The following is a 17380-nucleotide window of genomic DNA, read 5'->3' as shown; positions in this document are numbered from 1 at the left end:
CGGCTGGTGGCGCCTGCTCTCCCTAGAGACGCTGTGCGAGGGACGGAGGAAAGGCTCCCTTACGGAGTGCGCGTGCGCTACCTGTATTCCTCCCTCGTCTCAGCCCTGAGGAGGCGTCGGGGCCCGGCTGCTTCTGGACGAGAGGGAACCAGACCTCTGTGAGTCTTTTCTTAAAGCCTCTGTTAAAGATGGCGCTCATCAAACACAGCTACCACCACGACAGCCCGACCACACTGCAGTTCTGAATTTATTAGAAACAGCTGTCAGTACATCCTTCTAAAACATTACATGTCAATGTGCTTTATTGCAATTTTTTTATTGCATTTTTTTGATCTAGAGCAAGTAGGCCCAGGATGCTTAGTGTCTGGGATTTAAAAGCCCAACCATCTAGTAAAAGAAAGTACAGCAAAATTGTAACACACCTGGTGACAAGTACAGTGTTGCATTACTGAGCTAGAAACTACAGGATGACTTGTCTGAAAACACTAACATACAATTGGTTTCCTTATGAAGCAGTTTGTTTCTTTTCTTTAAAAGTTAAACTACATTAATTCCTTTTTTTTTTCCCCCGCCCCACCCTCCCTCACCCCCCCCGACTACACCATAAACGACAGAAGAACAGGTTTTACACAAATAACAAACAAGAGTACCAAAGTTACATGCTGGAATTCATCTGGAAAACAAAATAACTCGATAGCTTCTGGAGAAGCAGGTTCTTAACAGATGCAGTTTCCCTCAAAGAAAATAGAAGTCAAAGAAAAGCAGAAACATTAATGCAAAGGTTGTACAAAGGAGTGTGCTGTTATTTCAGCCCTCGATACAAGATCAAACACCCACTCATGCTTTACATTGAACCACACCTTATACAAAGAGTCCACTCACAAAGGGACACGTACCAACACCACCCATTGCACATCGGCTCTGGACAGGGGGGGCTGGGGTCTGCCGAAATGTGCAAACGCTCACTGCATCTCGCGGGAGAGCAAGAGGGTTTCTTTTGCTAAACCTTTGCGTGGAACGAAGTTGGATGCTTTGTCCCACAGTTCGTAACACCCCAATTCGATTTGGTTTACGAATAAAGCAGTGACCCCCCCGGGAAGTCCAGAGCTCGGCATTTCAGAAGCACATACGCAAGATGAACACAAGAAACTCCTTTTCATTTGACAAAAACAAACCCAATTCTGCCTAAACACACGGCAGAATGTGCTAACAGTGAATTTTGTTTTATTTTTAAGGGGCAGTGCCACTTACAGCTAACGCATATAAATGTGTACGTGAATATATTTTACATATATCTATATACATACAGTACATATACACACACGCGCACGCGCACACACACACACAGATGATGCAGACCATTACAATCCCGTGGTGCAATAAACAGCCAGATATACAAAATCAACAGGTTTCCTCAAACATATCTTTGCTGGATGTAGAAGTCACTCACGAAAACAAACCAGACCAAAACCCCAACCAGCCGACTGAACACGAATCCCCACCGCGCCCGACGGAGACCCGGGGGCAGCTCGTGGCGGGCCCCAGCATCCGACAGCTCCCCCGAGGGGAAACCTCAGCCCCCTCGTTTGCCAGTGAGGATCTCGCAGAAGCAATCCCAAAGGAAGGTGGCGGAGGGGGGCATCGAATTAAAGCTGCTTTCTCTAATACAGGTTGACCAACGAGGCGTTTTGTCTATCAATAAGGGCCCGTTCTCACTTTTTTTTTTTTGCCTCTGAAGTTCGTATTACATTTTTTAAAGGCAAATTTTAGAACAAATGGTGAGTCTAGTCATAAAATATGGCAAGTCTATGCCAATAGCGATAAAAAAAGAATGCAAATTCTGCATTAATTGTATGGAGCCAGCCCCAAAGACCAGCACTTCGAGCACTGTCATCATCTAAACAGTTAACAAGCCAAAGCTCCCTATCTGCCCCTGTGAACAAACAGGAAGGGGCTGAAAAGATTTCAAGAGAGATTTCTTTTTCCCTTCCCATTTGGTGGAAAGTATTTCTGCCCACAGAATGCAAGATTCGCAAAAATGTTGGACAAACTTCATCTAACCCCATCCAAAGCTACTCCTCACGCAGTACTTAACTAGCCGAGCTGCTTCGCAAACAGGCCCACGTTTATTTGGGCTAGTAACTTGGTTCCCTTCTGGCTGCACAGGTTGTGCCAAGGGAAATGAGGGGATCAGCAATGCAAGCTCCCTTCCAATACAGAAAGAGGAGCGAGCCCTTAAGGACTTCTATGAATTTCCTGACTATCTCCTTGCACGCACATTTAAGGAGAGCACAACCAATTATTCCAAAGGGAAGGGTCTGCTCTGGCATCTCCTCTTTCTTTCGTGGTTCAAGGCGGAGGTCCTACGTCCTGGTCTGTCTATGCTTCATCGAACTACAAGCAGAGGGATGCTTTAGGATGCCGACCCTTCCTCTTCGTTAAAGCTATTTGCTTTGAACGCTGAATTTGAGCAAGCCTAACCCCCCCCCTCCCCTCAGAGTATCTTTGTTCTTCGGGAATGTTTTGATTTTGCTGTTCCAAAAGCAGAGATTGCAAATCAACATAAGGAAACTACACGTAAGAAAAACCTGGTTTTAAACATGATCTAAACAAAACAACCCCCAACCCATCATAGTGCTTTGTAAAACTGCATTTTGAACCTCTTACCCCTCCTGATCCACAAACAGTACCTGTTCTATGTCTGCACAATGCAGCAAGCATACAAGACTCACTAACATTTCAGATTTTTATTCCCTGTTAGTGTAACAAAAATAAAAAATAAACAGACATTCAAAAACAGAAGCGAGATTGTTCAAGTACCAAATAAGGGGCTTTTCCAAACTTAAGGTGTGACACTCCTATAGCAATTCTGCTGTTTTAAACAGCCACAGCGTTCAGTTGCAGACACTGTGCCACCCAAGCCTGCAGAGAGCCCAGGATTTGGGGCAACCAAGACCCTCCTCCTTCCCCTGTCCTCCCCAAAACAGCACTAAGTGTCAACGTTCATTTCCACAGTCCCCATTACAGTTGCCTGGCTTTGCAAAGGGCAAACTTTGATTTTTGCCCTGCTGTGACTAGAATTCAGGTATGATTAAATACAAGCTCTTTTCCTGGGAATGGCTTTCGGTTGTGGAAGTCTTGCTTACACTAGTGTCAGCGAGAAAAGAATCAGGCCCATCACATTAAATGGAAAACTTCTTGACCATCTGCCACATCAAGAGAGATGAGCGTGGAAAGAGCATCTTATTTTTGGCATAAGACAGAGGGCTGTACTGGATATAATGCTAGACTGCAGCTACCAACAGTGCAAAGCAGTCACCCAATCCACTGCTGATGAGAATTAAAAAAATCCCAACATACAACCCCCAAATCTAGAGCACTCCAGCATCAGAAGGTGGAAAATCACACATTATTGCTTCACATGCTAGTGAAGCATCTGTCGGGACATCCCTCTGTTTCTAGGTTGGTCCTTCCCATGCTACAGTTACTTGTAATCATTAAAGAAACTAGTGGGAAAAAATTTATAAATTACTAACTTCAAAAACATGGCACTCGTGGCTGACGCAATGGGACCAATGGCAACTGTGGAAGTGGACCTGATTTCCATCCATACGAATACAAAATACTGAATCACCCCTGATCCCTGCAAATATACTTCAAAACAGATTAGAAGAAACTGTGCATATTCGAGTTTCAACAACACCCCACTCCCCCATTTAACACTGTGCAAAAGTTATTTAACTCTACATATATATTTAATAAAATATGGATCAATGAGATCAGTACTCCTTGGACTGCGGTCTGCTAACAGACGGCTGCTACAACAGTGAGACTATTTCCCCCTTCCCTCCTCCTGATGTTTTGACTCTTGAAACCAAAACCTTCTCGCATCTTACTGTTTTAAAAGAACTTGAGATCCTTTGTTTTGCCTTTACGTTTGCATTTCCTGTATTTGTTTTAGGCTTAACAGCTGCTTTTCATACTAGGGTGCAATCCTGCAACTCACAGGCCCATTTCCGATTTCTCAGTCATGCAAGTGTAGAACAGCTCCTGGAAGCCAGGGGTTTTCTCACAGATCTAACGCTACCGAGCAAACAGAATTAGGCTGAGCACAATGAGCGCAGCAGGACCAAGCCCTTACCCCGTGGATCATACCAGCTACATGTCAGCTGGTTTTATACCCCTTTTGATTTGCTCTACGAGTGCAAAACGGATGCAAAAAGAATCTGTGCAATGGCACATGAGAATCAAAGGGGAGCAATCATAGCAGCTGGGACTTCAGGCGCCTAAACCAGACACAGAGAGATATGGCGGCAAAACAGCCTCAGAGAGACCGCTGAGGATAACGGAGCCAAATACAAGGAACGTGGGCTTAGTCTGCCCATAGCCCTGATCTGAAGGTTTGGGCAAAACAGAATTTCAAAGAATGCTTCAAGATGGCTTATTGGGTCCGAGTACATCATTCGCAGCAAATACATCACCTGTGATCAGCGAAGAGACCTCAGAGCACGAGGGGCCAGAATCCCAACTCACTCACACCACTATAAAGCCAAGCTACCTTGACGGACGCCAATGGAATTACACTGTATTTACCTTGGCAGAGCCGGGGCTGGAGCCTGGACCAAGACCTCACAGGATCAGTCAGATTCCACTACAGGAAAAGTTTCAGAGAGTCCCGCTTTGCTATCCCACTGCTGTCAGTACTCCGAGGGTGTGCCAGGATTTATGAGCCTGAAAGCAGACCTGCGCTTATTTAAAACAAAACCCAGCCCTATCTAAAAATGGGGCAGGTGTGAAACACTTCAGCCAGGTTGTCCCTGTCACAAAAACAGTGCCCCATCAGCCTCAAACATTAACGCTGTAAGAGAAGAGCCCAGTGAGATTGCGAAGGCATAGACAACAATCAGACACTCCTCTCGCACAGGTTTTTCCATGGGCATGAGGCACGTGGCTATCATTTGTGCCTTTGAACTGATTTCCCTCATCAGGCATTTGGACTCAGCCCAGCACCAAGGGAACACTAGATGCACAAGAGGTGTGAGAATTACAGCTTTACAGATACCAGATTAGAACTGCAAATTATCCAATGGGTAGGGCAAGTTCCTTTAAAAAGAAGAATTTCCATGTCCATACACCACTGAGGAATCCATTCCAGATTTTCACTAAGAGCAAAGGCTACATCTCATTTTTCCTTTTCTTGGGGAAATGGGAAAGAAGGGACACAAGAGCAGATGTGGGTCACTCTGACATAGCAACTTGCATGAATTTTTTTCTCCTCTCACCCAGTTTTGGTTAAGTTTTCTAGTGTTTCATTTAATTAGAAAAGTGGCATCTACAGAATTCTTTGCCTGAAGATTGCACTCTGGCTGATTAGAAAGTGCCTAGGATGCGTCAGGGTCATTAGTGCAAATTAATACATCTCACAGGCATGCCAGGCAACCAGACTACCCTTCCTGCAATGGCTGTCAGTGCTCCAGCCTTGTCATTTCCCTGCTTGCAAATTCATGACATTCCACGAAATAATACTTCCAATGTAAACATTAAACATCAACAAGCCTGGCACTACTGCCCAGGTACTGCAGAAAAACCCATCCGAACCGGAAACAAGCCCCAGGGTCAGAAACAGGGCTAAAGCATTCTCAGACCTGCATGACTCTCTGCTTCCTGTCCTGCACAATGGGTGCATTGCAAGGGAACTGCTTCCAGTAATGAGAACAAACGTAACTTTCAAGGTTGCACACTGAACAATTACTTTGCCAGTTGTGCTTTGATGCCAAGTGGTTCAGTTTGCCAAATTTAGCTCTTTTTCATTTTAGAAGCTTAAGGAATGGAAATAAGCTGCTTTGTGTACTTTCCAGGGAGGGGATTTATTGGACGATGCTATACTTGACAAAGCCCAGGACTACCCACTCCAGTATTTGACAGCAGCTCTTGCCAAAGGATGGTACCAGACATCCAATAACTGAGGAGTACAGCTCTCTGCCCTTCCTGTGTTTTCCATGTCCAAAATAACTCAGGGGAATTTAGATTATACCAGTGTAAAATCTTGCTTGGCTGCAGTGGTGTGAGAGTTCAGAACATAGCTTGCAAAGAACAAATGAGAGGAGATCTATCATTAGCATGCTCGCTTCTATACAACTGGAAATGACTAAACCTCATGAAAGGATTTGGTGCAATAAGCCATCCAGAAGCATTTGATTGCACTTAACCTCTTCTATACCAAAAATCAAGTGCTACAAGAATCTGTCATTGTTCAGCAAGAGAACTGCAACAGGTGAGTGCAGGCTTCACTCTAGTTTACATTCTGAAGCACAGTATCATTACAAACTGAAAACAGAATCCCAAGCTGAGGAATGGGAGGAAGGGGGGCAAAGAAAGAGGAGCGTGAGCAATTACGTCAGATCAGACAAATTTAGTGTTTTGAAGCCACACAACGTTTAGCTTTTCCTTTTATTCGTTTCAAGTTTTGGTGTAGAAAGTATGTGCAGATGCTAATGCAACCTTCCCCAGAAGTGCTCAATCTAGCAACAAACAAAGTTTTGGTGTGTTCAATTTGGTTATGTTTCCTTTAAGCGAAGACCTGTAGTGCCATTGAAACCAAAACTTTGTTACTGTTGGCAAAAAAATAAAGCAACTTTTCTTTACAAGCATTTTTCCATTTAAATAAAAACCTGAAGCTTTCCCATAATTCCTTTGGTCTTCTCTCACCAAATTCCATGCTACCTCAAGACAAGCCCTCTTTTGGAAGTTCGGCTGAATCGCAGTGAAGCTGCTAAAATTAACAGAGAAGAATTGCTGTGGTAGAGTTTCCCCCCTAGTTTCTTGGGAGTTTAAGACTGAAAGACATTACTGATGCCTCAAACAGAGGCTTCAAATTGTCTCTACAAGAACAAGAGAAAACAAAATCCAATTAGAAGTTCCACTGAAGGTGCCTGGCAAAAAATTATCTCCATGAAATGATGTTTTGCTTCCAGTATTTTTGTATGCATTGTGTTGAGTTTATTCCCCTCATAAGGAAACAAAAGTATCAGTGTAAAAGCACAGCTGAGCTTTTAAGGTAGCACCAGGACACCTACACCCAAGTTGTCGTCTTGTTGCTGCTAGGCCTCTTCTTGATTCACATTCACAGAATCACTTCTTGTGCAAAACAAGCAGTCTAAGGAGAAAGAATGCCCTCCGAGTTCTAATAAAAATTGTAGAAAAAATCCAAGATAGCCAACACTTTCCTCCTCCCCAAAATTTATCTGCAGAGAGAGGGGGGCATCTGTGCGTAGACAGGATAGGCAAGCCTGACATTTAGGGAATCGTTGTGTTGGACAAGGGATGTCTGCTGGTAATGAAGAACCAAATCCTTAAGTGTGCTGTACAGGTTATACGGTTCTGCAAACCCATAACCTCTTGGAGTGCTGTAGATCACACAGTGCTTCACTTCTCCATCAGCTCTGCAAGGAAAGAAACCAGGAGAGTTTAACATCAAAGGACAAACCCAAAGCGACAGTCTATTAACAATTAACTAATGCAGCAACCTGCCAGTCACTGAATTACATAATGGAGGACCCAGCAGATGCAAGTTGAGGAGATTAATATAGTCTGTGAAGAAATAGTGCTTCAGGGCATGTGATTAAACACTCTTGCATAATAATCCACATAAGAGGCCTCTTCTATCCCAGCAGTACAATTCCTGACTGCATTGTTCTCCAAATACTTCTTGGAAAAAAAAAAAGTCAAGAGCTTAACCAAGGCGATAAGCACCTGAAGTCAGCTACGACTTTGTGCTCAGCTTATCTGGAAACCTTCCCGCTAAGCAAAGAAGCCAAAACCCACAAATTCTTAGGACCTACAGAGTATTTCATGAAATGCACCACCAACCTTCAGTGTACGTTTTGTAATGTTAAGCATGGCATGGGTTCAAGTTGGTTCATTATCTGAAGTCATAGTGACTGAGTCCCTAACTTGGCAGAGCAGTTACTGCAACACAGTATTTCCAAAGCTGCTAGAAAAACTTATCTGCCAGAAAGATCAAGTATTATTGTAATCCCTGTACTGGAGCCTATCACAATCCAAGTCACATGTAGGAACAGGTTACGTTATGCCATCCCTTTGCTAGCTTGTAGTACGATACCAACCGAGCAAAAGTATCCAATGAACCCATCACTTCAGAGACCGTGACAAAGAGTATCTTGAACATAGCAGATACTACAATCTTCAGTTACCTTGAGGTGATATACCCTCACATATTCATTTCTCGGACTTGCTTTCAGAAGCAATTAACCTCATGTGAAATAAATCAGTGAAAGCCATTTTGCACTCCAGAACAGGCTTGAAGGGTTTTTAGATAATGGAATCGAAGTATTTCTGACCTCCATTACACCAGCATAAAATGAAGCAAAACACAAGAAATCAATGCAAGGCTGTGTGAATGTTGTAAAAACTACTGCTGACAAATAACGTCTCCTCTGAAGCATCACTGTTACCTTAAACATACAAGAGAAAGCATCTAGAGTTGGCCATGTCTGAAAATGAGAACAGAAGATGTTACAGCTTTTCTTACTGTTTTTCTTCTTTCCATGTGTTCCTTGGCAGGGAAGAATATCGGCAAATTGGGCCCTAATTTACTTAGGACTGTAGAGCTTCAAGCTGGGATACTTCAGAATTTTGTACTAGCTACTGTGGTGACTGAAGAGACTGCTAGGATTACAGTTATTGCACATTCAAAGCACATTTTTGCAACAAAGCTTTTACCATGCTAGTCTTCCTGCAAATATGCAACACGTTCCAATGGGTCGGCCTAGGCTAGGCCTGGCTTTTGTTCTCCAAAATAAAAGAGCTGTGGTAGAGATTTATGAATTGAGTAGTTAGAACAAAAAGGAAAATAGACTTACACCACAGAACAAGCATAACATCCTTTCTTGCTACTCTCTCGAATTAAAAATGCTCCATCAGGTTTCCCACAGAGCAAGTCTTCTGCTTGGATACGGTTGAGATCCCCAACAAACCAAGTTTTCTCGTCATGATGTGGCAGGTTTTCATCTTCTTCATTCACAAAGTATGCACTGACAGAAAGGGTAAGTTTAACTTAACCAGTGGCCAGTAAAAGAGTTAATAAGCAGAGTGATTTATTTTTGCAGAAATCATTCAAAGAATACCAGAACACACCCAAACTGGGGGGTTAGGCTCCTAATGGACAGTTATTAAAGGCTTCAACTTAGAACTTAATTGTTCCAACTTTGTTTAATTCTAAATGCTTCAGCAGAGTTGCTGCTGTACGTGACATACAGTTCCCCTACAGAATTTCTCCCTTCGTCTACAGTACTTTACTGAGAAACTGGTGTTTCATATTATCAACCCCCCACAAGAAAGAACACTTATTAATGCAACACTTCTCAGTAAAATTGTATGTATAATGACACTTACTCATCAATATTTTCGTTTTTGATCCCCAGCCAGTCATTTATTCGCTTCTGTCTCACCCCTTTGTGATTGAGCCATCTGCCAGAAGAAGAAGAGAGCATCAATACATTATTTCAGAGTACATGTACCGGTTTTCCTCACTGAGCGAGCTGAAGCTCAGACACAAGGTCCCACAAAGAAACACTCTGGAGCTTAGTTTGTTCTCCAGCAGCAAAAGCCATAGAAAGACCATAGATTCCATAAGAGCATCCTTGCATCATCTTCTGAGATGGCCCCTTTATTGGGCAACAGCAAAGAAGCCATGAAACAATCTCTTAAATGGAAAAAGAAGAGGCAGGCCACAAAGGAAGTCAAATAGATATTGTGACAGCTGTCTGTTTCTCTTGGGAAAACAAAATGAGTATTGCCACTGGTTTCTTCTAACCTCCTAACATCGCCTTCTGAGACAGTGTGTTTCCTCTCTGTCTTCTGCCAGAATCCTAGTGCACTGAGTCCAACCCAAGGACATTTGGAGCCAGGTGTCAGTGAAATCAAGGGTGGGTACAAGCAACATCTGTGACACCTAGCACAGAAAGTACTAACCTCTGTTGTATTAGCAGGCACAGGTTTTTTTTTTTTTATAACTCATTTATTTTAAATGCTTTATTTAGAGGAGAAACGTGCACGTAATTGTGGCAGGCTCTTTTAAGTCTGACAACAGCATAATAAAGGAATGAAGTCATGAAGAGGCCAACCAATTACTCAGACATCCCATGCCAGAATATAGTACCTTAGCACTCACAGAATTTTGGTTATGAAAAGAAAATTAAATTCCCATTATCCTGACAGAAACAGTCATTAATCAGGTTCATCAGCGATGCTATTGTGAGGTACAGGTCAGGCTTACTTACACGAGATACTGATCTCTGATTTTGCGGAGCTGAATTAGGTCAGGCTTGATACTATTCATTTTCTTATCAGTCTCCCTGTTGTCCAGAGCTTGTTTCTTCAAATCTTGTTCCAGGCGCATTTTACTATCATGGATCTCTCCCAGGCGTGATTTTAATTTTTCATAGTTCATCATTATCCTGCAACCAAGTGTAATATTTGAGAGGTGAGGTCAAACCAGTCCAGAAGGACTGAACCTTACTGGTAGCAATTTTTATTAAAAGTATCACAAGAACTACTGTGGCAGCAGCTCCTCCCTTTGACTGCCTTATCTTAACATGAAAATTACTGTAAGAGTGCCAGAAAAGACCTCTTGCCAGAAGGCCTACCACCCTTTTCATAGTTTGAACCTTTAGTTTACTTTAATATATTTCCTTCTGGCAGAGATGCAGGAACAAATTATCTCTAGGAGGGTAAACTAGAACAGATTCCTCCTTCACGGTCAGATTCACTTTTTGGTGTATTAATTATGCAATCCCACCACAGGTATCAGTACTAGCAAGATTTCAAATGCAGACTTTAATCAAGAGCTACGAGGATGTAACACTGCCTGTCTCTTCAGTCAAGATTAGTTTGCAGATTCGGTACAATCCAGGAAAATAACATATTTCCTCCTGTTAACTGATCTTTAGTCAAAATGAAGCACCACAATTGCATAGTAAGATTATTACAGGTAACTGTTTTCAGTCTAAAAATCTCCTTGAGGTTACCCAACTGTGATTCATAAAGCACTGTGTCAAGTTAGGCATTATACCTTGCATTTCTTCAAAGGCCCAGATGATACAGCTTTTTCTGCTAGTAACTTCACAGAAGGCAGTTTCAGATGAGGCCCTTACTGAATGTCTGTTAGATGACCACTATCCACTACCAAGCAGTGGCAACTAAATACTCATCTTCTTTGAAAGGGACTAAAATTGACTATGGACTATGAGATTTACCAGATCTACGCCCATCTTGCAATTTACAAGTAAAGATTTTCCTGAATTACATTCTGAGCAAATCCAAATAGAAGTGGGATAAGCAAATGCAGCTATTCTTTCCTAATCCTCATCACTGTGTCTTGATTTACTGAAGTTCAGAAAGAACAATTCACAGATCTCCCACCTCTTCTGTCTACAATACAATTCCCTGACAGAAGAGGGCTTTACTGAATGTTCAGACACCCTGGGGGAAGTTCTCAGAGTAAATACTGAGTTTACAAAGTGTTTTATATGATGCAATATTATATAAAAGAATTTCATGGGAGTGTCAATGTGGACACTAGTTCTTCCTTGTAAGCAAACACAACTTTAGTGCCTACCGTTCAATTTCTTTGTCATTCCCCTCCCTGCGAAATCGCTCAATGTATTCTTTGCTGTATCGCTCTTGTGAGTGGCACTGTTCCTCAAATATCTTAATTGTTTCATTAAATGCTTCAATTGCGGTCCTCTTCATCTGAATTTCCTATGTGAGGAAAGAGTCCATCATTTGTTCATGATACAGACGGCAATGCAGGACTATTATGTTCCCTAAATTGACTCAGAAGATAAACTTTTCTCCCCCCACAAGTCAAAATGTGATTAATCATCAGTTTTAGATTTAGTCAAATGTGCGAGTGGAGTCAGGGAAGTACAGGGAAAACTTACTCCCTGTAAGTCTACCCTCCTCCCCCACATGATGCCCTCAAATATTTTAGTCATATTTTACAACTTAGTTTGCAGGAAGCCTGCCAGCAAACCTCCTCCCCATACACAAACTATCTTATTTTACAAGAAGCAGTCCAAATACTGTATTCACACTTCCTTAATGCATAATATCTGGTATCTGATTTGAACATGACTTCATAAAAAACCTGGACAAGTCCCTCTACAACTCTCACTGCAGCATACAGCAGCTGGAAATACTCAGCAGCCAAGGAAGAAGTCTGCAGTGCAAAGCCTGTAGGCGATGGCCTTCTCCACTGCTCTACCTTATACTAGGAAGCTCAGCTCCTCTTTTTTCCTTGCCCCACACCATACCTCTAGGACTATCATCATCAAGTAATATTCACTGTTTCTATCAACTTTGAGACCACCTACTCTATTCCACAATTTACTATTTTTTCCCTTGTATTTTCTGACCTTGGACTGCCTTTATTAGCCATAACAAATTAAAATAATTTTCTTTACTTTTTAAACAACAAGAAGCAAACTCTACAGATAGCTAAAGTAGAACCAACCTGTGATGTTCTGGTATATTCTTCATACAATTTGTCGTATTCTTTACTCTTTTCCTGATACTGAGCATGGTATTCTTGAAGCTTTTTACCTACTGCATCTATATTATCTTCTTTCACCAACTGATCCTGCACATACAAAAAGCTATTAAGTCTTCAGGCAAAGCAGTTTATCCTTAAGAGTAGTCATTTGTTCACTTATGCACATTTGCATTTTACAGCTATTAGCATCATTTTTATAATCAGGTTTCTACAGAACACAAACACGTACCTACATCCCCCTTCCTCCATGCAACAAGTTCCACAGTTTACAGACAGTAGGAACAGGTACTATGGGACACCAAGAACTATGCCAAAATACTAAGCTTCCAAAAACACACTACAGGTTTGGTCTAGGACTGCTATTCCCTATTGGAGAAAGGAGGAATTGAATTGCTTGGAAGCTGAAGTTAAACATCAGAGTATTTTTTTTCCAAAAAGCTCTGCAGTTCTTTTTCCTTAATGCAAGACAATATCTCAGGCTACTGAATAAAACTTTAAAAAATATTGTTGAAAAATGTAGATGGCTATGCACAGAGCAAGAAGCTGCATGGGTCATGTGCGCCTCAAGGGCAACACTGTCTAGAACAGTGCCCTGTGGGTCCATGAGGGTCCAAGGGGGAAAAAAAAAAAAAAGGTTTCTCAGGCTCAAGTCTGCTGCATGTCAGGGTTTCACTTCTCTATTGGACTGCTCAGATGGATAGTGGAAACTTGATAAAATCAAGAAGCTTAAATGGCTAGACAATTTGGAAGACCAGTTGTTGTGAGCAAAGTGAGGTCAAATGTGAAAACTCACCTTTTTTTTCAGTTTTCAAAAATAAAAAAAAAATATCAGGCTTCACAAAGAAAACAAAATCATACGTACATTTGCAATTTTTTTTCTTGTCTGCACTAATAGCTATTGCTGTCTGATGAAGATCTTACCTGCTGGTACCGGGACACTGGATACATCAACTTCACATCAAGCTTTGGGTTATACTGAGCAAGAGACTCGTTGCGGTAGTGGTTAATTAGTTCCACAACTGAACTAAATGTCAGTGGATCAGAAAAGCCATATTTTCCATCCCGATGATAGATCTTTATCAGTTTATTGTTGCCACCCTTCCTGCAAAGCAGTACAGTAATTTAGAGGTTTTTCTGCATACCTCCTAACCCTCTTCAACACTAGGCCTGCTAACAAAGACAACAGTGAAATTCCTGGGCAAGTGGCTTTGACACTGTACACCTTCATAGTGATTCTCTACATACTAGCAGATATTGGTAGCTTAAGAGTCAATGCACACAGAATTATCAGCAGATAGTATTTGAACAGGAGCAAAGCCTGAAGTAAATCTCTTCCTATGTGCTCATTCTGGAGCCAGCTTATGGTACTTCAGACCTAGCTTTGCCAGAAGTTTTGCAAGGGAAAAGGAGGATGCTGAAGGCTGAATAAAGGAGCCATATGAAAACCCAATCCCACAATTTCCTGCAATTTGGGGTCACTAATGGTATACAACTGAGTATACATTTATACAGTGATTAACAAGTCTTTTGAGTTATGGATGCTAACACAGGATATATGAACCTAAACAAAATCATCTGAGGATTACAATATGGTTTTAAGTTTAGGACTTTACATTATCCAGATTTATACAGTCTAGCAGTTTCCACAAACATTCTTCCTTTTTCACCAACAGACTGTTTAGACAATATACTGTCCTTCCTGCACTCTCAGTTTTGGTTCCTAAAGACATCTGTGTTCAGCAAAATAACCAAATCATGCCAAACCTTAGTGCACAAGCTGTGAACTTCAAGGCAGAAGTCAAAGCAGAATTTAAACTACACTCTTGGGGTCAAACCTGCCATTAAGACAATGGAATTTCACGGCAAGATCAAATACCTACCATATCATAGTAACTCCCAAAGGTGTGCTACAGAGGCAGTGGCTTATGTGCCTCGCCTGTTTGCCTCTAACGACCAATCTTGGGAGGCTGGCAGAGGCAAGCGGCTGGACAGGCTGGGCAAGGCACCAGCAACTAGTCACATGAGGTCTGCTGCCTAACTGCAGTAGACAGGGCTGGGGCAGCTCTGGGAAGTCTGCCACTTGCAGACAATTTTAATGAAGAAAGGAACATGGCTCCAATTCAGTATTTCCTAAAGTTTAGATCAGAAAGCACAGATACTCTTTTTACAAAGACGCTGTGTTCAATTCTCCAGAGCTGCACGCTGATGAGATATTCAACACACTCCTATGAATCAAAGCCCTAGTTTATAAATACCTTTTACTGTAGCAGTTCTGAAACTATGAAGCACCATTGAGCGGCTCTCCTCCCTGAGTCCCATCTAGTCTACACGCAGATGCTTACAGTAGTGTTTAGTGAAGGACAGGATTCAATGCACAGACCAGAACTGGCTATCAGACCTGGCTATTTATTTGCTCATTCTGTGATCTGCAGTACCTTTGGGAACATCCCTCAACTTGAGCCACGTCAGCTTTACGCAGCCACTGCTGTCACTGGTGTAGCAACTAGCTACTCAGGGTTTTACTACGCGGACTACAACTGCTCAGTGCTTACCGTAATGTCAGAGTGTAGTCTCCCTGCATCTTGGTTGATGCATCGCGCACCAGGAATGTTCCATCTGGCATGTCTCGTAATTTGTCATTTACTTCTTCCCTGGAGAATGGAAAGGAAGGCAAAATTAGAAGTGTTAAGATCATGATCACTGTTGCCACAGGGATCAATATGGGAGCCAGTAACACCAGTATGCATAAAGAGTTCAATCTTCAAAATATCAGGTAATCATCTTGCACACTCAGGCTCTCCAGTCTTTCAGGCCATCTAAGGCAAGTCTGAACTTGTGCAGTTACACTAAAAAATAGCAGCTGCAGTCAACTGCCACTTCGGAAGAAGTCTCTGTTTAAGCAACAGTAGTGGCTGTGTCTCAGAGTTGACAACCTTTCCCTGTAATCTGCTCAGGTTTTAAAGTCCACACTGGAAACAGGTGCCCTTTGAGAAGCCTGTCCTGACCTCTTAAGAAACTGTCTCTAGCATCACAGCTCAAAGGTGTCTAGAGTTTAGCACAGTTTTAGTCTCAAGAGACTCATTATTGGCTTAACTCTGATCTTATTTACAGCAGTTTTAAACCACTAAAAACTTGCTAGCTTCAGTGCAACTTTTCCTTACTTATAACTGAAGCAAAAGGATACTCAGTCTAGAGCCCTAAGCTAAATCAAGGAATCTTTTAGTGAAAGTGAGTACCTGTAAGCATGAAGAAAATTATGTCAGCCGAAGAGTTAAGCATCTTCCCAGGTTTGGCCATTTCACCCAGATTATATATCTCACTTTCTAACAGCTCCCTCACAGGTTCTTAGAAACACTAAGCACTTTTTAATACAATCATTTGGAAACTGAAGTTTATCACGTAGCCTCAACATTATCTAAGTGAGGTAGGAAGCCTACCTGAATCTTAGAAAGAAAAAAGAACAGCTTTTTTGTTCAAATACTAAGGAAAAAAGTATTCTTACAAAATAGCCTTAGTTTGATTTAGTTACCTGAAAACCATTCTGTTAGTAAAACTGACTCCTACTAAGTATCATGCACATATCCACTTACTCCGCTCACAACATTTTAGAGATTGGACCCAGTTAACTCAAACAGCTTTCTCCTTTTTGAATGGATAGATGTGATATAAGGGCTTGAGCTTATGCCTGCAAGTTCCACCCTGGAGCTTGTGACAAAATTTTCAGCACAAGTTTTTGACTGAAGAACACTGTTCCTGCCGTGACAGCCCAGTGCAGTCTGTACCTGCTGGCTGTCAAGTTAGGGTCTAAACAATTCATCTTTACATGCGTGTGTATCACATTTTAATCTAATAAAGCCACTCCGATGTGATTTGTGCTGCATTAGCTCCTGCCACCACTTGCATTGTTAATTGAGGAACAAATCCACAGCCAATAAACTGATACCAATATTGAGCAGTTTTAAACAAACCCTGCCTAGTGGGTTTTGTGATCAGGTTCTGCCACTCTACTTTGATTTAGAATTAACAGAAAAATATCACTGCCAAGGCCCTTCAAAAGCAAGATCTATGCAGGCTTACTTTATAAAGATAAGGGTGGTACAATAAAGATATGAAAACTTTATTTCCCTTCTCAGAACGTCAGTGAACCACTGTGGCAAACACGCTCTTCTTGCCTCTGTCTGACAAGGTGTTTCAAAGTATTATGTGCACAAGTTTGAGCAATTCCTGATCACACTCCCAGCATGGTCATGTTTCCCCTTACAGTTCCAAATTCTAAACTCTTCATAAGTGCCTTAAGAGGGAAACAGATGACTGGACACTTTAGCCCTTTTATGCAATTAAGTATATAAAAACTGGCCCTTAATTTTCTGAACCTAACCCAAGCCATCTGTTTTCTCAAGCACACAGAAAAGGGTTTCCTGAAGAGATAAAAATTTATTTGGTATGTGTCTGTATCATCTGCTCAGTATAGCTGGTGATGGTTAGCATTTGTAAGAGCTGTTTTTATACCACCATGTAATACAAATTAATACAGATGCAATTTTAACTAAATGTTAAAGTAACCAAAAATAAGAATGCAACTCATTTTATTCTGAGCAAGCCTCCTACTGAAAGTTTGCTGAACTGCATGCATCCCAGCATTGTATGCTTACAAAACCTTATTAGCAAGCACATTCAGAAGCACTTTTCTTTTGAATGAAATAATTTTCTCTTTTTTTAAAGACTTTGTGTATCTGAAGAAATGTAGAAATCCAAAATAACTGTTACCAAGACTGGCAATATCTGCACCAGAACAGTAACTTAAAC

At 41.7% G+C, this 17380-nt stretch overlaps 1 protein-coding gene across 1 annotated transcript in view; it reads right to left on the bottom strand.

Annotated features, from left to right (window-relative positions):
* Positions 1–1918: 1918 nt before the first annotated feature.
* Positions 1919–17380, bottom strand: part of LOC104126253 (phosphatidylinositol 3-kinase regulatory subunit gamma) — an 81714-nt gene continuing 66252 nt past the window's right edge. Inside the window, exons 8-15 of the mRNA XM_035894188.1 lie at positions 15127–15225; positions 13496–13676; positions 12536–12661; positions 11639–11781; positions 10302–10478; positions 9415–9489; positions 8883–9053; positions 1919–7442 (exon numbers count right to left, since the gene is read on the bottom strand). Of these exons, the coding sequence (XP_035750081.1) occupies positions 7241–7442; positions 8883–9053; positions 9415–9489; positions 10302–10478; positions 11639–11781; positions 12536–12661; positions 13496–13676; positions 15127–15225 (1174 nt within the window). The 3' untranslated portion in view covers positions 1919–7240. The remainder of the gene's footprint in view (positions 7443–8882; positions 9054–9414; positions 9490–10301; positions 10479–11638; positions 11782–12535; positions 12662–13495; positions 13677–15126; positions 15226–17380) is intronic.

Source organism: Egretta garzetta, unplaced genomic scaffold (genome assembly GCF_000687185.1).
Source record: "Egretta garzetta isolate BGI_Z169 unplaced genomic scaffold, ASM68718v1 scaffold145, whole genome shotgun sequence".
NCBI lineage: Eukaryota > Metazoa > Chordata > Aves > Pelecaniformes > Ardeidae > Egretta > Egretta garzetta.
The sequence above is the reverse complement of the archived record's forward strand: the minus strand, read 5'-3'. Positions and strand labels throughout refer to the sequence as shown.